The sequence below is a fragment of the Borostomias antarcticus genome (genome assembly GCF_949987555.1).
Source record: "Borostomias antarcticus genome assembly, chromosome: 8".
NCBI lineage: Eukaryota > Metazoa > Chordata > Actinopteri > Stomiiformes > Stomiidae > Borostomias > Borostomias antarcticus.
In genome coordinates this window covers 20,761,033-20,779,976 of record NC_140241.1, presented here as the reverse complement: position 1 = coordinate 20,779,976, position 18,944 = coordinate 20,761,033, and the positions used below count along the sequence as shown (strand labels likewise).

The following is an 18,944-nucleotide window of genomic DNA, read 5'->3' as shown; positions in this document are numbered from 1 at the left end:
CAGAGTGATGGGCAACCAGTCACCCCAAGGTAGTAGAGCATAGCGGTCAGGGGACGGGAGTATAGGGTTTGACCCTGGCCTGGAGGTAGGAGGGAGGTGTTTCTTTCATTACCCTGCAGGGTTGTGCCAGAATTTTAAACAGGATTCAAGCCGCTACAGGGAGCCAGCGAGGGAACGGAGAAGGGAAGTTGTGTGGGGGATGTCATGCTACAGTATCTTTAACATACTAGCTAATGATTTACAGTAACTAACATTTGTGCACCATAACATCTCGCTGAGGTTACTAACATGCTTGTGTTACTAATTATTTGCAGAAACCAAAACATATGAGTGTGTGATGGTACAGTATGATTCAACAAATCTCAAACTGTCACTAACAGTGCATGCATGAGCTTCCTCACTGTTAGCCCTTTTCCACCAAAAGAACTCTGGTTCGTGAACCGGTTCGTTTCAAAATTCCTGAAACCTTGGTTCTGTCCAGAGAACGGGCCTGTGTTTCGACCAGTTTTGAGCCGAACCGTTGTACGTCAGTCCACGCCCATGATGTCGTCACGGTTCGCACTGAAAAACCTACTATTTTGTGGTGCCGGTTCGGAACCAGCTTTCGGGTTCCTGAACTCATTTCTTTTTGGTCGAAATGCTCGGAACCATTCAAAATTATGTTCGTGAACCGGCACCATCTTGGTGGAAAAGGCCTATGTGTGTTGCTGTGCAGAATGGACTTAAACACAGAGTCTTTACTGAGACTCTCCATTCCTCTGCTGTAAGTCTGAATAATCCTCTATTTGCTTTCCTCGTTCTCATTTGCATTTCGCTGATCTCATTTGCTATTCTAAACTCTAAAGAATCATGTGACTGTGACCCTCCGTCCATCTGAAAGTAAGCAAGGCTTATCTGTCGACCGTGACATGCACGCCCCCCGACAAGACTAGCAGTTTTGGGGGGCTCACCGCTGCCCCCCCAACCTGAAAAAAAACCCTAGGGGGAAACACTGTATATCATCATGTTTTGTTTTTGTGAGGGCACAAAAAAGTGCTAATTTTTTATTTAATTTAATTATTTATTATTTATTATTTATTATTTATTTTATGTATATTATTTATAATATGGCAGGCTAGAACTGACCCTGTTTATGAAGATTTGTGACTAAATCAGCTGCATTTCCATATCCCTCGCTGACAAATGTGTGTCATATTCAACCATGCAGGTCAACAATCAGATACACTCTGTTTTAGTTATGTATACGTGGTAGTCTTTCTCAAAGACTCCCTATGAACAACAGTAAGAAAGAATTATTCAGTAGAGACATACAATACAAACTGCTATAAAACCAAGATTTAAAACCAAATCGATTGAATGATTTAGCATCTAGCATAGCATTTAGCTAACATGCTACTCCCACTCCCGTCCCCAGAGCACCAGTAAGCAGGACATGTCCTACGCCCCCGTCAGTGACAAGGAAGGAGAGACGCTGGACAACAATCCCAAGAATGGCACCTACATCGGCCTGTCTCCCGTTGACCCTCAGAAGACCTGAACAGGACGGTAGTGGGAGGGGCTTACGGGGGATTAATTCAAATATCAATGTGCCCCCCCCCCCACACACCCTTATGGGTTACAGTAGTTGACGTTCCCCTTGAATCAGTGTGTAACTCAAAACCTGCATGCTGTTGTGCCTGCTATTGCGGAAGGTTGGATTATATAGCGTTTAAGACAAGTTTATTCTGTATAAGACAAGATATGTCCAGAGCTATGAGCCATGAGTCATAGCTTGTCTTAAACTAGGCTTTAGTCACACTGTTTTTCTGATTTCCCTCCTTGTGTAGGCATGCACAGCCTTTTGACCTGCTGTATTTCAAAAGGTGAAACCACTTGATATGTGTGCTGTGTACTTTTAATGCATTTGTTGGTATTTTCATATAAGAAAAAGTCATGGATTTGGCTGAGTACCATGAGTTGTGGATCTGGGAACGCCGGACTCCCCAGCTCACTTAACAATGAAGACAGATCAGGCAGTTTTAGAATGTTTGTGGTTCTAGAATGTCTCTCTGTTCTAATTCTTGAACGTTCGCCGTGTCAAATCATTAGAATTACATTTTTAGAACCGAGAAGGCAGTTTCAAATCAAACATTCTATTCTAAAACTGTTTAAAATGCATATTGGCTGTTGTATGAGAACCCAGCATTATTCCTTAAACTGTGAGCACAATCCAGGTATCATGTCACTCTCAGGGGGCAATCTGCTAGAAACTAGCTGGATGCGCGATCATACGTCTGGATCCAGATAACACATCTACCATATAGTTATCCACGCTCCTCTGGATGAAGGATGGAGGGACTGGATGCTCTTTATAGACACTGAGCCTGAACAATAGAGTACACCTCTGGGTCAAATTGGCATCAACAGATAGTGTTTTTGTATGAAGACCCATCTTTGAACTCTGGTCTATGTGTACTGTGTAGGCCTAAATAGATTCACAAACGTGTCAAAATTACAGCCTGTTGGTCACATCACAAATTCACATTACTGTTGAATTTGGTGAAGTGAGCTATTTGAATTTTGTCAAGAATTGAACCTACATTCCACCAGGCTCAAGTGAGGATGTATGTGACAAGAGTAGCCTACCTGTAGGTCAGAACAAACAAATATTGCACTGCATGTGAATCTTATGTGTGGCAGACTTTTTATTTTATTTTAATTGTTGGTAGAATCTTAACACTTTAGACAATTATCTGGTGCCAAGGTATCTTCAGCCTCTTTCAAGCCCTCCACTGCAAAACTATGAAGGTGATTTCAATGTGCTAACTTTAAGTATTCAAATTACAGTAATTCAATATCCACAATATTACAATACAATATCCTATACCCAGCATCCTATATTTACATTATATTTACAAGTCTGTCCATATGCCGTTGTTTTAGTTCTATCTTTTGTGTTAACATATCAGGTGTTCTATCAGGTGTTGTTTGAAGTTTTTAAGGGGAACCATTTATAGTTTGATTTTGTGTCATTAATTTGTTACGTCTCAAAACCTTGCTGGTGGTTTGCAGTAGATAGATGTTACTGATGATGTGATAGTACAGTTAATTTTTCATCCTAAGAAAAAAGACAGAATTTGATGCCTGGGTGATTGTTGATATTTCATTATGCGACTACGTATTGCATATTTGTTGTGGCTTTTGAAAGTCCTGTGACTGAAATTAATCAGTTAGCTACCATTTTCCACAAGATTTAGTGTGGATGCATTGCAGTATACTAGAAGTCATTTGTGTGCATATAAGTGGACTGAAACAGTGGTGCAACTGCTTGACTGCTATGGTCTTAGAGTAGCAATGCTTGGTTGACTTGAAATGGGAGAAGCTACGAGGCCTGCTTGAATGATAGCCTACTGCACTGTCAGCCTTTTATAGTATTGAAATGGTATATTTTGATATCACTTTATAGCCACAGTGTCTACAGAAACTAACTATCAAGCAAGAGACTGAATCCCCACCTTTGTAGTGGTTTCATGTGTGCCAAACAAAACCTAGTTGTTGTTTTTTTATGTTACAAATGCATTTGATAGTGTTTCATTACCAGCTCTTTGTGAGATGCCATGCACTTCCATACTCAGTATTTAATGTTCTTGAACATTAAGAAAGCTCTGTGTATTATTTGCTTCTCTTTTTTGAGTAATCAGCCATTTCATCCCTGGTTTAGAGACTTGATGTGTCTTTGATCAGCTGCTTTATAACAATGTTTCAACCAATCATGTGCCTTGGTCATGGAACAACGAGATTGATTTAAGTGGATTCATCATCACTATCAATTGATGCCGTATAACCAAAACCAGTATACAGTAACTAGATTGCACTACTTGATCTGTGTGTGGAAAGCATACATGGGGATCATGTTGTTCCGTCCAAGTATTGCCTGCGTTTCATTTCAACACAAATATTTAACGTTAGTGCTTTGTTTTTGGAATATAGACAAGATAATTAGTATAAATAATTATACTTTTTTTTAAAGAACTTATATTTACGATGAAATAAAATAACCATTTTGATTCATGTGTCTGTCTTATTCCTGCATCACTCTCTTGCATTCCAATAAGGGGGGGGGGGGCATCATGGGGGGGACATGAGCCTTGTTAATGAGTCTGATGACCATAGGAAAGTAGATGTTTTAGTGGCACATGGACCTGGTCCTGATGGACCTGGTCCTGATGGACCTGGTCCTGATGGACCTGGTCCTGATGGACCGTAGTCTCCTGTCAGAGGGGAGTGGTTCAAAGAGACTGTGACCGGGTTGGGAGGGGTGGGCCACAATCCTTCTGGTCCGTTTTAGGCGTGCAGGTCCTGTAGGGATGGCAGTCTGCAAACGATCGCCCTCTCAGCGGAGCGGATGATGCTCTGCACTCTGCCCTTGTCTTTGTCTGTTGCGGCAGAGAACCAGATGGTGAAGGAGGAGGTGAGGATGGACTTGATGATGGAGGTGTAGAAGAGAACCATCATTGCCTTTGGCAGGTTGAATTTCTTCAGCTGCCTCAGGAAATACATCCTCTGCTGTGCTTTTTTGGTGATGTTCAGCTCCCACTTGAGGTCCCGGGAGATGATGGTTCCCAGGAAGAAGTGGAAGTCGACAGTGGCCACTGGGGTGCCATTCAGAGTGATGGGGGAGAGGGAGGGGTAGGCTACTTTTTAAAGTCTACAAGCATCTCCACAGTCTTGACTCGTCGCTTGTGGCTGGGGGTGCAGCTGTTCGTGCACAGGGAGAAGAGTAGAGGGAAAAGAACGCAGCCTTGGGAGGAGCCTGTGCTGATGGTCCTGGAGTCAGAAGCGTGCCTGCCCAGTTTCACGTGTTGCTTCCTGTCAGACAGAAAGTCTGTGATCCACCTGCAGGAGTCTGGCACGCACAGCTGGGAGAGAACGCCCCCTAGAGTGGGCGGGAGGATGGTGTTGAAAGCAGAGCTGAAGTCTACAAACATCTGGCGTAGGTGCCTGCGGACTCCAGGTACTGGAGAAGTGTAGCCTAGCTATCCCTGCTAACAGGGAATGTTCCCACAACATTGGCGAACATTCTCAACACGTTCTGCTAATGTTTTCACATTCTTAGAACAAATGATTGATAGCTGGGATGTTTACTGCGTCGTCCAGTGACCTGTTGGCTCAGTAGGCGAACTGCAGGAGGTCCAGGAGGACCATGAGATATAATATTATATAATTATAATAGAGCAAAACAATGTCCTGTGGCAGACTGACTCAACTCAGATACTCAAATATAAATTATATTCTATTGTATTCCGATTATTAATATTCATTCTTTTGAAATCGACTGCGGACTATATATCCATAAGATTCATTTCCAGACGGAACCATTTACTCGGGGACCGGGGTAATCATGGCGTTCAACTTCGGCGGCGCTGCTACCAACCCTGCAAGTATGGAAAACTATTCTCTTCTTACAAAATATAAAATTATGTATGACATTATAACTTGAAGAAGGGGGCAAACTTGGTTATACGAATGTGAATTTATTTTATTAGATAGCATATTCACGAAGCCACGCTTGTGGTCTGTCAAAAAGGCGGCCTGTCTGGGGTGCATCATGCTAACTAGCTAGCTCAACTAGCAGGCTAACGTTAGCCTTCGAACGCTATTTAGCTAGACAGCTAAACGAACATGAATGCCTCTATTAACGTTAGCTAGCTATCTAACGTCAGCTAGAATAGCTGGAAAATAGCAAGTACACTTTTTATTTCGCCAGCGAAATGATTCTGTGTTCTTGGGCAATGGGTGTTTTCAGAGATTGAACATAGGCTACAACAGCCGTTATTGTTAAGAATATTCAAACGTTCAGACATCTTTCAACTGTCGTCCATAGACATATTTACGTGTTGCCCTTAGCAGCGGTGAATATTGATCTTATTGTGGGAAGGCGCGGATGTCCAATCAGAATGGAGTATTTCAGAGAGCCGTGTTATAATGGAAACGAATGCCTAGATTACGTTAGCCAGACTATTCGAAAATCATGTTATCCCGACTCTTACCACCGAGCCTGCTATTTCGATATCATCCGGTTTGTTTTATTAGATTGACTTTGATTTCCTTAATTTGCTAGCAGTTTGATATAACTGTGAGAGAGTTCCACTCCACTCGCTCCTCATTCGCCTCAGTCATCCTCATAACATCCCTCACTGACCACATGATATTTTGTTGTGTTGATCAAGGCACTTCTGGATTTTCATTTGGTTCATTTGGTGCCAAAACAACAGCACCATCAACATTTGGCTTTGGCACCGCCACCACCACCACTGCCTCCACAGGATTCGGTAGTAAGTTCATGTCTCTGCTCAGCCTCCTCCTACTCATTGCTTTTGCCATCCACCAGCGCTATACTCCACTGACATTTTTATTAATGTAGAAATGCATACTGTATGGGTGATATCCTTTCTTCAGGTTGAGTGGTATTTGTAGCAGTAGATTCGTGTGAATGTGCAGTGTCAACCCATGTTAAGATGTGATGATTGATTGATGATGATGATAATGATGATGATTTTGGTAATGATCGTAGAGGGCCTCAGGGCATGAGAAAATGTCAGGGTCACATTGTACTGGAAATGTTTTTCGAACTTGAATTTCCTCCCTTGTTGGGTTGGTCAGATGAGCTTGAATTGCTGCCAGTATTCTAACTTACTGTTGGACCTCATTCACAGACTCTTTTGTTGATTTTTGGCTGTTAAATTATTCCTGATGACAGAAGCAAATGTCACTTATTGTGCATAGTACTAATGCCAGAATGTTCTCAGAGCAGTAGCCTAGTAGACCAGTCACCTCTGGTGAACTTTGGCAAGTTCATGGAAGTAAGCATTAATCTGCAAAATAAGCATTAATCTTCCCTGGGAAATCTTCCCTCTTTCACACTGTCCCTCAGACATTCTGCCTTTTATGGTCTCTTAAGGGTTGTTCTCTCCACTGTTAGCCTGTTCTCTCACTCTCGCTCTCTCGCTCTCTCTCTCTCTCTCTCTCTCTCTCTCTCCCTCTCCCTCTCTCTCCCCCCCTCACCCTCCCTCTCTCTCAATTAGGCCACTGCAATGTCAAGAGCAAAACTATGAAATAGTTTAGAGTGTGTCCTATGGGCTCAGTTCTCTCCCCACAAGTAGGACTGTAGGAATGCCTGCAGCACCACTGACCAGTGATCCTGTTTTTAGAGACCAGTGTTCCTGGTTTTAGAGACCAGTGATCCTTGTTTTAGATACCAGTGATCCTTGTTTTAGATACCAGTGATCCTTGTTTTAGAGACCAGTAATCCTTGTTTTAGATACCAGTGATCCTTGTTTTAGAGACCAGTAATCCTTGTTTTAGAGACCAGTGATCCTGGTGTTAATGACCAGTGTTCCTGGTGTTAGTGACCAGTGATCCTGGTGTTGGTGACCAGTGTTCCTGGTGTTGGTGACCAGTGTTCCTGGTGTTAGTGACCAGTGTTCCTGGTGTTAGTTACCAGTGTTCCCGGTTGTAGTGACCAGTGTTCCTGGTGTTAATGACCAGTGTTCCTGGTGTTAATGACCAGTGTTCCTGGTGTTAGTGAACAGTGTTCCTGGTTGTAGTGACCAGTGATCCTGGTGTTAGTGATCAGTGTTCCTGGTGTTAGTGACCAGTGTTCCTGGTGTTAATGACCAGTGTTCCTGGTGTTAGTGACCAGTGTTCCTGGTGTTAGTGATCAGTGTTCCTGGTTGTAGTGAACAGTGTTCCTGGTGTTAGTGATCAGTGTTCCTGGTGTTAGTGACCAGTGTTCCTGGTGTTAGTGACCAGTGTTCCTGGTGTTAGTGACCAGTGTTCCTGGTGTTAGTGATCAGTGTTCCTGGTGTTAGTGACCAGTGTTCCTGGTGTTAGTGACCAGTGTTCCTGGTGTTAATGACCAGTGTTCCCGGTTGTAGTGACCAGTGTTCCTGGTGTTAATGACCAGTGTTCCTGGTGTTAATGACCAGTGTTCCTGGTGTTAATGACCAGTGTTCCTGGTGTTAGTGACCAGTGTTCCTGGTGTTAGTGACCAGTGTTCCTGGTGTTAGTGACCAGTGTTCCTGGTGTTAGTGACCAGTGTTCCTGGTGTTAGTGAACAGTGTTCCTGGTGTTAGTGAACAGTGTTCCTGGTGTTAGTGAACAGTGTTCCTGGTGTTAGTTACCAGTGTTCCCGGTTGTAATGACCAGTGTTCCTGGTGTTAATGACCAGTGTTCCTGGTGTTAGTGACCAGTGTTCCTGGTTGTAGTGAACAGTGTTCCTGGTTTTAGAGATCAGTGTTCCTGGTGTTAGTGACCAGTGTTCCTGGTGTTAGTGACCAGTGTTTCTGGTGTTAATGAACAGTGTTCCTGGTTGTAGTGAACAGTGTTCCTGGTGTTGGTTACCAGTGTTCCCGGTTGTAGTGACCAGTGTTCCTGGTGTTAATGATCAGTGTTCCTGGTGTTAATGATCAGTGTTCCTGGTGTTAATGATCAGTGTTCCCGGTGTTAGTTACCAGTGTTCCCGGTTGTAATGACCAGTGTTCCTGGTGTTAATGACCAGTGTTCCTGGTGTTAGTGACCAGTGTTCCTGGTGTTAGTGATCAGTGTTCCTGGTGTTAGTGACCAGTGTTCCTGGTGTTAGTGACCAGTGTTCCTGGTGTTAGTGACCAGTGTTCCTGGTGTTAGTGATCAGTGTTCCTGGTGTTAGTGACCAGTGTTCCTGGTGTTAGTGACCAGTGTTCCTGGTGTTAATGACCAGTGTTCCCGGTTGTAGTGACCAGTGTTCCTGGTGTTAATGACCAGTGTTCCTGGTGTTAATGACCAGTGTTCCTGGTGTTAATGACCAGTGTTCCTGGTGTTAGTGACCAGTGTTCCTGGTGTTAGTGACCAGTGTTCCTGGTGTTAGTGACCAGTGTTCCTGGTGTTAGTGACCAGTGTTCCTGGTGTTAGTGAACAGTGTTCCTGGTGTTAGTGAACAGTGTTCCTGGTGTTAGTGAACAGTGTTCCTGGTGTTAGTTACCAGTGTTCCCGGTTGTAATGACCAGTGTTCCTGGTGTTAATGACCAGTGTTCCTGGTGTTAGTGACCAGTGTTCCTGGTTGTAGTGAACAGTGTTCCTGGTTTTAGAGATCAGTGTTCCTGGTGTTAGTGACCAGTGTTCCTGGTGTTAGTGACCAGTGTTTCTGGTGTTAATGAACAGTGTTCCTGGTTGTAGTGAACAGTGTTCCTGGTGTTGGTTACCAGTGTTCCCGGTTGTAGTGACCAGTGTTCCTGGTGTTAATGATCAGTGTTCCTGGTGTTAATGATCAGTGTTCCTGGTGTTAATGATCAGTGTTCCTGGTGTTAGTTACCAGTGTTCCCGGTTGTAATGACCAGTGTTCCTGGTGTTAATGACCAGTGTTCCTGGTGTTAGTGACCAGTGTTCCTGGTGTTAGTGATCAGTGTTCCTGGTGTTAGTGACCAGTGTTCCTGGTGTTAGTGAACAGTGTTCCTGGTGTTAGTGACCAGTGTTCCTGGTGTTAGTGATCAGTGTTCCTGGTGTTAGTGACCAGTGTTCCTGGTGTTAGTGACCAGTGTTCCTGGTGTTAGTGATCAGTGTTCCTGGTGTTAGTGAACAGTGTTCCTGGTGTTAGTGAACAGTGTTCCTGGTGTTAGTGAACAGTGTTCCTGGTGTTAGTGAACAGTGTTCCTGGTGTTAGTGATCAGTGTTCCTGGTGTTGGTGAACAGTGTTCCTGGTGTTAGTGATCAGTGTTCCTGGTGTTAGTGAACAGTGTTCCTGGTGTTAATGACCAGTGTTCCTGGTGTTAGTGATCAGTGTTCCTGGTGTTAGTGATCAGTGTTCCTGGTGTTAATGACCAGTGTTCCTGGTGTTAGTGATCAGTGTTCCTGGTGTTAGTGAACAGTGTTCCTGGTGTTAGTGAACAGTGTTCCTGGTGTTAGTGAACAGTGTTCCTGGTGTTAGTGATCAGTGTTCCTGGTGTTAGTGATCAGTGTTCCTGGTGTTAGTGAACAGTGTTCCTGGTGTTAGTGATCAGTGTTCCTGGTGTTAGTGACCAGTGTTCCTGGTGTTAGTGACCAGTGTTCCTGGTGTTAGTGATCAGTGTTCCTGGTGTTAGTGACCAGTGTTCCTGGTGTTGGTGACCAGTGTTCCTGGTGTTAATGATCAGTGTTCCTGGTGTTGGTTACCAGTGTTCCCGGTTGTAGTGACCAGTGTTCCCGGTGTTAATGACCAGTGTTCCTGGTGTTAATGATCAGTGTTCCTGGTGTTAATGATCAGTGTTCCTGGTGTTGGTGACCAGTGTTCCTGGTTGTAGTGATCAGTGTTCCTGGTGTTAATGATCAGTGTTCCTGGTGTTAGTGACCAGTGTTCCTGGTGTTAATGACCAGTGTTCCTGGTGTTAATGACCAGTGTTCCTGGTGTTAGTGATCAGTGTTCCTGGTGTTAGTTACCAGTGTTCCCGGTTGTAGTGACCAGTGTTCCTGGTGTTAATGACCAGTGTTCCTGGTGTTAGTGATCAGTGTTCCTGGTGTTAGTGACCAGTGTTCCTGGTGTTAGTGAACAGTGTTCCTGGTGTTAGTGAACAGTGTTCCTGGTGTTAGTGACCAGTGTTCCTGGTGTTAGTGACCAGTGTTCCTGGTGTTAATGACCAGTGTTCCCGGTTGTAGTGACCAGTGTTCCTGGTGTTAGTGAACAGTGTTCCTGGTGTTAGTGACCAGTGTTCCTGGTGTTAGTGACCAGTGTTCCTGGTGTTAGTGACCAGTGTTCCTGGTGTTAGTGACCAGTGTTCCTGGTGTTAGTGACCAGTGTTCCCGGTTGTAGTGACCAGTGTTCCCGGTTGTAGTGACCAGTGTTCCTGGTTGTAGTGAACAGTGTTCCTCTCTTTATCAGCAGGCCTTGCAGCCCCTGGTTTTGGGGTCACCACCACCACTGCTGCACCTTCTGGGTTTGGCTTTGGCTCCACCACCACAGGTAAGACTGGGAGACGCTCCGTGTACACTACCAAACACACCCAACACAAAGCACAACACAAAGCACAAAACAGCCATATCTCTCAATAGATGTCATCTAGACACTAGTAAGCAACGCTATTCAAATGTACAGGTGCATCTCAGAAAATTAGAATATTGTGAAAAAAGTCCATTTTTTTCAAAATTAAAACTGTGAAACTTTCATGTATTCTAGATCCATTACACAAAGTGAAATATTTCAAGCCTTTTTTGTTTTAATCTTTATGATTGTACAGTATGTTCATTATGTTCATTTATACACTCAATACATGGTCGGGGCTCCTTTTGCACAAATTACTGCATCAACGTGGAGCGTGGCATGGAGGCAATCAGCCTTGAAATATTTCACTACATGTGTAATGAATCTATAATATATTAAATTTTCACTTTTTGAATTAAATTATGGAAAATAATGAACTTTCCACAATATTCTAATTTTCTGAGATGCACCTGTATTTGTTTTAAGGGATGTTGAAAATTATATTATTTATGATTATTAAACGTATACGTACGTATTTAACTTATTTTTTATATGGATAGAAGATATTGATCATGTTCACTAGTTCAGCTTAACTCCACTGTTAGCCTGTCCTCTCTCTCTCTCTCCCTCTCTCTCTCTCTACTAACCTTCCTCTGTGCCTCTCTCTCTCTCTCTCTCTCTCCCCCTCTCCCTCTTGCTGCCTCCCCCAACGGCTGCAGGATTTGGGGGGCTGGGAGCCGGGAACTCCGCGGCTGGTGGGTTTAGTTTTGGGGGGTTTGGCTTAAATGCCAATGCGGCAGCGGTCAACTTTAATGTTGGGTGCTTTGGTGCTGCCGTCGCCACCACTACCACATCTGCCACTGGCACTGTTTACAATTTTGGCAATAGCCTGGCTAGTGCAGGTAGATGCTTTTTCAATCAACAAAACAATCAGCCCAGTCTGCGTCTGATAGCACACATCTGTCCGTCTCCCCCCACACCATTATAGTACTTTGTTTGATGTCGTTTCCCTCGTCTTCGTCTCACCTCATAACTGTGCCCGGGAGTGTGGTCTGTCACAGATGTCTGCATGCTGTCCGCCTGCCTTGGATGGAAGTGTAGGCTAGATAATGTGCTGTGGAATTCTGGGAAGGTTTAAAAATAAATAAATATAAAAAATATGTAATCCGTTTTGTCTGAATTAGGCTATAGTCTTTGTTTGTCACGTTTTGAGCGATTTGGAGACGGCGACTGGTTTTTGCTCGACCAGAAGCAGATCTCATGTTCTCTGTTTTTCCTCATTTGATGATTGTTGTGACTGGAGTGGAGATGGGTGAGAATGATGGCTCTTACTTTCATTGAATTGATGTATTTATGTTGAATTAACTGCATCCCTGGCTGTGACCCTTTCATCTCCTCTTCATCTCTTCTCCTCTCCTCTTCATCACATCCGTCCCTCGTCGTCTTTTCTCTGACCGTCCTCTCTGTGTTGCTCAGGTGCTTTCGGGGGCTTCGGGACGACCACCTCATCCGCCACTGCCGGCTCCACCTTCAGCTTCGCGGCTCCCTCCAACACCACAGGTCAGACTCCGGGCCGGGACAGCTATCCGGGCCCTGTGGGGTTCTGGGGTCTGAGGCCGGGCCCTGGGGGGCTCTGGGTCTGAGGCCGGGCCCTGGGGGGTTCTGGGTCTGAGGCCGGGCCCTGGGGGGTTCTGGGTCTGAGGCCGGGCCCTTCAATATTTCCTGGCTTTACACCGGCCCGATTCTTTAAAAAAAATCTTCTGAGGGGAGGGCGCCTTTGTGGAGGCTGACAACATGATCACACAGACTTCAAGGAGACCAGTAGAGCCATAGCATGCACAGCCTGGGACACATTCTCTTGCTGTTCCGCATGGCAGCCACTAGATGGCTCACTCACTCTACCATAAACATCTTACCATCCTACCTGCTCAGACGCCAGTTAATCTCTAACCACTAAGGGTCTAATGGAGCCTATTCTCATATACTAACTATACCAGCCTATTCTCATATACTAACTATACCAGCCTTTTCTCATATACTAACTATACCAGCCTATTCTCATACTAACTATACCAGCCTATTCTCATATACTAACTATACCAGCCTATTCTCATACTAACTATACCAGCCTATTCTCATATACTAACTATACCAGCCTATTCTCATATACTAACTATACCAGCCTATTCTCATATACTAACTATACCAGCCTATTCTCATACTAACTATACCAGCCTATTCTCATATACTAACTATACCAGCCTATTCTCATATACTAACTATACCAGCCTATTCTCATACTAACTATACCAGCCTATTCTCATACTAACTATACCAGCCTATTCTCATACTAACTATACCAGCCTATTCTCATATACTAACTATACCAGCCTATTCTCATACTAACTATACCAGCCTATTCTCATACTAACTATACCAGCCTATTCTCATATACTAACTATACCAGCCTATTCTCATATACTAACTATACCAGCCTATTCACACGCTTGCGTTTGATGCGTCAACATTGACGGATGCCATTCACTTTCAATGGCTGCAGCCGAATGGCATTCTGGTTCCGTTGTTGTCCCGGTGCGTTGCGTTGCCTGCGTTGCTAGCGTCGAAAGTTTAAAAATATTCAACTTTAAGATGCGTTGCCGGAGCTACCGACCAATCAGATGTCTTGACGGAGAAAGACGTCATCGCAAGGCGGGATTTTCACATTTTTCGATACGGAGAACAATCGCTGTTTGTTTTCAGGATAGGATGTACCCAATACCTGCGGGCACCACGTTCACGTTGCCTCAACCACAATGCATAGACGATCGCCACACGTTCGACCAGATTAGCATCCATGACAGCACAAAACGAAAAGCCTGGTGGGTTTTCAAAATAGTGCGCGCTAGCAGGTTCGGAGAATATACTGGCTGTTGCGAGCGCAGTTTTGGACAATGTGATTGGTTGTTGTTGCGTGCGGCAGACACGCCTTCCGCCATACGTTGACGGACACGCATCAAACGCAAGCGTGTGAGCCCGGTGTAACTATACCAGCCTATTCTCATATTAACTATACCAGCCTATTCTCATATACTAACTATACCAGCCTATTGTCATACTAACTATACCAGCCTATTGTCATACTAACTATACCATCCTATTCTCATATAGTAACTATACCAGCCTATTGTCATACTAACTATACCAGCCTATTGTCATACTAACTATACCATCCTATTCTCATACTAACTATACCAGCCTATTCTCATACTAACTATACCTGCTTCACCTGGTTGCTTTACTTCCGTCTTTTTTTCTTTCAGGCGGGCTGTTTGGCAACACCCAGAACAAAGGTTTCGGGTTCTCCTCCGGACTGGGCGCCGGTACCGTCCCCGGGGCCACCGGGTTCGGAACCGGGCTCGGATCGACCCTGGGCGGAGGGTTCGGTGGCTTCAACATCCAGCCGACCCAGACACAGCTCGGTGAGAAATGCCCGGGGCACGCTCTGATATGAAACCTCTCACGCAGGAGGTCCATGTCCTCCCTCACGTTAGGGATGCGGACGCGACTATTTTCACCGACGACTGTCTAACTAGTCTAAAATGGCGATTCCCAAGTTTCTACGAGCGCTAGTTAGTAAAACGGAGAGGGTTTCTCAAACTCTGCCAGCTAAGAGAGCATAACTACTATTGATGTTTCCCAACCACTCAGCGGCAGCCATTTTGCACGCGTTGTGCACGGCTGCTGAAGTCACTCGCTCTCTTTTGTTTGCCAGCACAAAACAGTTTTTCAGCCTGTCTTCTCTAGTGTTAAAGGTGCAGTAGGTCAGTTGGAACACTACTTTCTCTAGTGTTAAAGGTGCAGTAGGTCAATTGGAACCCTACTTTCTCTAGTGTTAAAGATCTCAATGTGATTTAATTATTTTAACTGAAGAAGTGTAGGCTAGCCTATAGCCTGCTGTATCCTCTGACCCGCCCATCTCTCCCCCCGGGACAGGAGGCTGCTATGGTCAGCAGGCCCAGCCCCAGCCCAGCCAGCTGTACCAGCAGGTCAATGCCCTGTCCGCACCCACCCTGCTGGGGGACGAGCGCGATGCCATCCTGGCCAAGTGGAACCAGCTGCAGGCCTACTGGGGTACGGGCAAGGGCTACTACAGCAACAACACCCCCCCTGTAGACTTCACCCAGGAGAACCCCTTCTGTCGCTTCAAGGTAACTACACAGGTGCCGGTTAGGGTTAGTTGCCAGCTTTAGCTTTCTTGCTTGTTGAATAGCTAACAATCTGTTTGTTTGTTGTTGGGAAAAGCATCTGATCGTTAAGCAACTGTGTGTGTGTGTGTCTCTCTCTCTGTGTCTGTCTCTCTCTCTCTCTCTCTCTCTCTCTCTCTGTGTCTGTCTCTCTCTGTGTGTCTGTGTGTCTATCTCTCCGTCTCTCTCTCTGTCTGTGCCTCTCTCTCTGTGTCTCTCTCTCTCTCTCTCTCTGTGTCTGTCTCGGTGTCTCTCTCTGCGTGTCTCTGTGTCAGGCGGTGGGCTACAGCTGCGTCCCAGGCAGTAAGGACGAGGACGGGCTGGTGGCCCTGGCCCTGGGTAAGAAGGAGGCGGACGTGCGGGCCCAGCAGCAGCAGCTGGTCGAGTCTCTCCACAAGGTCTTGGGGGGGAACCAGACCCTCTCCGTCAACGTGGAGGGGGTCAAAGCCCTGCCCGATGACCAGTGAGTACACACTAAACAGACCGCTGTGATACATGCATTGTGGAGAATGTAGACTGAGGCTAATTTGTGTGTGTGTGTGTGTGTGTGTGTGTGTCGCTCCCTAGGACGGAGGTGATCATCTACGTGGTGGAGCGCTCCCCTAACGGCACGTCGAAGCGTATCCCGGCCACCACCCTGTATGGCTACGTGGAGCAGCCCAACGTCAAAGCCCACCTCGCCCAGCTGAGCGTGCTCATGTCCGTGACGCGCACAGAGCTCTCCGCCGCTCAGCTCAAACAGCTGCTGCAGAACGCCCCTGCTGGTGTGTGTGTGTGTGTGTGTTGTGTGGCATGCGCAGGTGTCAATGTGTCTGTGTACAGGTACACCCCCACGTTGTATTTGCCACTGCAGCAGAGGAAATAGTCCATCTGAAATGGGGTTGTAGCAGAAAGCTGAGTGTGTGTGTGTTCTTCCTCCGAGGTGTGGATCCGATCATCTGGGAGCAGGCGAAAGTGGATAACCCTGATCCGGAGAAGTACGTTACATACTTGTCAGGAACACCGTGGCAGTTTCTAAAATAATCATAATATTACATTTTATTTATATTGCACTTTACATTTAAGAAAATCTCAGTGCTACAGATTAAAAATGTGAAAGTGCTCAGATTAAAAACAACACTGAGTCCAAAACTAGGTACAAAACATAAGAATGAAACAATAAGGACAAAAATGTGATCTATCAGCTAAAGCCATAAATAGTCATTTCTGCAGTGAATGAGTGATAAACAAAGTGTGAAAACAAATTAATTGATTGAAAACCCCCCGATTGATCCCAGGTTGATCCCGGTGCCTATGGTGGGCTTCAAAGAGCTCCTCCGAAGGCTGAAGATCCAGGAACAGATGACCAAACAGCACCAGACCAGAGTAGACGTGAGTCCGCTAGACTTATGCTGTGTTCACACTGGGCGTGGCGAGAAAATCCGCGCTGCCCAGTTCGCCCAATCTCACCGCGGGATCAATGGGTCGCCGTGTGAAGCTGCCGCAGAAAGTAAAAAAAAATTGAACTTTTGCGAATGTCGCGCGCGGCGAATCCTGGCCACCGCGCCACCGAGTTCTGCGATTCGTGCCGCCCGCCGCCCAGTTCGCGCAAATTGTATTGACTTTCTATGTAAACTCGCCGCGCCAAAGGAAAAATTTGCGGCCGGTGTGAACACAGCATTATACTCCAGCTGGAATGTCCTCGCTCAGAGATGCAGCTTATGTTGCATCATGCGGTAAATAACATTTTTTTAAAAACATTCAAAAACTCTACAGATCATTTCCAATGACATCAGTGAACTACAGAAGAACCAGGCAACTACGGTGGCCAAGATGGCCCAGTATAAGAGGAAACTGATGGACCTCTCGCACAGGGTCCTCCAGGTAAACACACACACACACACACACACACACACAGGTCACACTTTACAATAAGGGTCACAAAAAACATTAGTTTACTGTTAACTAATGCTTATTTAGGGTTAGGTTAGGTTACTAATGTTAATTAACACCTTTGTTAAGGTTAGGGTTAGGGTTAGGTGAGTTAACCTTAGTTAACATAAATAACATTAGTAAATGGTTAATAGAGACATTAGTTAACTGTTACTTAATGCTTAATAATGCATTAACTAATGCTTATTAATGTACCCTTATTGTAAAGTGTACCCCCCCCCCCACACACACACACACACGGTATGAGACTGATACACAGTGTCTGCAGTGCCAGCTTAAAAAAAACCCTCTCTCTTCCTCTCTGCAGGTGCTTATCAAGCAGGAGATTCAGAGGAAAAGTGGCTACGCCATCCAGGTGGATGAGGAACACCTGCGTGTGCAGCTGGACACCATCCAGTCTGAACTGAACGCTCCCACGCAATTCAAGGTGAGATCACACCCTGCCTTTCTGGAAAGAAATCCTCCCCAACTGTGTGTGCGTGCGTGCGTTTGTTTTTATAGTGGATGTGATGGTGGGTAAGAATAAAGTGTGTGTGTGTGCGTTTGTTTTTATAGTGGATGTGATGGTGGGTAAGAATAAAGTGTGGTTGTGTTGGTGTGTGTGTGTGTTGGTGCGTGTGCGTTATTTAACCCTTCGTTAGCGTAGCGTATGTGTAACTTGTGTGGCGGTCCCCTCCAGGGCCGGCTCAACGAGCTCATGTCCCAGATCCGCATGCAGAATCACTTTGGGGCGGTGAGGTCAGAGGAGCGCTACAGCGTTGATGCTGACCTGCTACGAGAGATCCGACAGGTGAGGGGAACTCGTTAGTATGAAATGGGACGCGCCTTTATGTATGTGAGAGCCTGTGTGTGTGTGTGTGTGTGTGTGTGTGTGTGAGAGAGTGTGTGAGAGAGTGTGTGAGAGAGTGTGTGAGAGAGTGTGTGAGAGAGTGTGAGAGAGAGTGTGAGAGAGAGTGTGTGAGAGAGTGTGTGAGAGAGTGTGTGAGAGAGTGTGTGTGTGAGAGTGTGTGTGAGAGTGTGTGTGAGAGTGTGTGTGAGAGTGTGTGAGAGTGTGTGAGAGTGTGTGTGAGAGTGTGTGTGAGAGTGTGTGTGTGTGAGAGTGTGTGTGTGAGAGTGTGTGTGTGAGAGTGTGTGTGTGAGAGTGTGTGTGTGAGAGTGTGTGTGTGAGAGTGTGTGTGTGAGAGTGTGTGTGTGAGAGTGTGTGTGTGAGAGTGTGTGTGAGAGTGTGTGTGTGTGTGAGTGTGTGAGAGTGTGTGTGTGTGTGAGAGTGTGTGTGTGTGTGTGTGTGTGTGTGTGAGAGTGTGTGTGTGAGAGAGAGAGAACTGAGTGTATCTCCTCTCTCCTCAGCACCTGAAACAGCAGCAGGAGGGCTTGAGTCACCTGATCAGTGTCATCAAAGACGACATGGAGGACATCAAGCTGATTGAGCACGGCCTCCATGACAGTGGACACTTGAGGGGTGGCATGCTCAGCTGACAACCTCCCCCTGCCGAGGCTTCAAATATGACATTCACCACCTGTAAATATGCCTTTTTATTGCTTTGGTAACATTTTATATAATGGAATACAAGTACAGTGTAAACAAGCTCAACGTGGTTTAATAAAGTTTCTTTGATGTCAAGAACTGTGAGTCTGGCAGTCTGTTTCTTTACCATACACACAGTGATTTTTCACCCTTATACAGACACTATGCCTATTTTTTGGTGTTAGTAGCAGTTGTGTTTGTGTGTTTTTTTTACTGCTTTTACTGCTCAACTATAGAAGCAATATTGGCTCTCATTCAAGGAGATATTTCTCTAGTG

At 45.4% G+C, this 18,944-nt stretch overlaps 2 protein-coding genes across 3 annotated transcripts in view; both read left to right on the top strand.

Moving 5' to 3' along the window:
• Positions 1 to 4,046, top strand: part of LOC311311962 (lysosome membrane protein 2-like) — a 24,476-nt gene extending 20,430 nt beyond the window's left edge. The window contains exon 12 of the mRNA XM_084441789.1: positions 1,415 to 4,046. Within this exon, the coding sequence (XP_084297915.1) occupies positions 1,415 to 1,537 (123 nt within the window). The 3' untranslated portion in view covers positions 1,538 to 4,046. The remainder of the gene's footprint in view (positions 1 to 1,414) is intronic.
• A 1,010-nt stretch (positions 4,047 to 5,056) lies between these two features.
• On the top strand, positions 5,057 to 18,732 carry nup54 (nucleoporin 54). 2 transcript variants are annotated; one of them, XM_084441802.1, is made up of 14 exons: positions 5,057 to 5,420; positions 6,210 to 6,314; positions 10,871 to 10,948; positions 12,443 to 12,526; positions 14,287 to 14,445; positions 14,960 to 15,174; positions 15,486 to 15,673; positions 15,778 to 15,974; positions 16,133 to 16,187; positions 16,488 to 16,581; positions 16,966 to 17,073; positions 17,450 to 17,569; positions 17,822 to 17,932; positions 18,490 to 18,732. In XM_084441802.1, exons 1-14 carry the CDS (start codon positions 5,381 to 5,383, stop codon positions 18,616 to 18,618), a joined length of 1,683 nt encoding a protein of 560 aa, XP_084297928.1. In that variant the 5' UTR covers positions 5,057 to 5,380; the 3' UTR covers positions 18,619 to 18,732. The 2 variants fall into 2 exon arrangements, with proteins under 2 accessions (XP_084297928.1, XP_084297927.1); XM_084441801.1 differs by having other exon boundaries at positions 10,868 to 10,948.
• The last annotated feature ends 212 nt before the right edge of the window (positions 18,733 to 18,944 follow it).

What these genes read in the sequence shown, in the direction of transcription:
- nup54 (XM_084441801.1), top strand. Translation starts at nt 5,381, where the DNA reads ATGGCGTTCAACTTCGGCGGCGCTGCTACCAACCCTGCAA. An exon ending in CGCTGCTACCAACCCTGCAA is followed by an intron (nt 5,421 to 6,209) that starts GTATGGAAAACT and finishes GTGTTGATCAAG; the next exon opens with GCACTTCTGGATTTTCATTT. An exon ending in GCTGCAGAACGCCCCTGCTG is followed by an intron (nt 15,975 to 16,132) that starts GTGTGTGTGTGT and finishes TCTTCCTCCGAG; the next exon opens with GTGTGGATCCGATCATCTGG.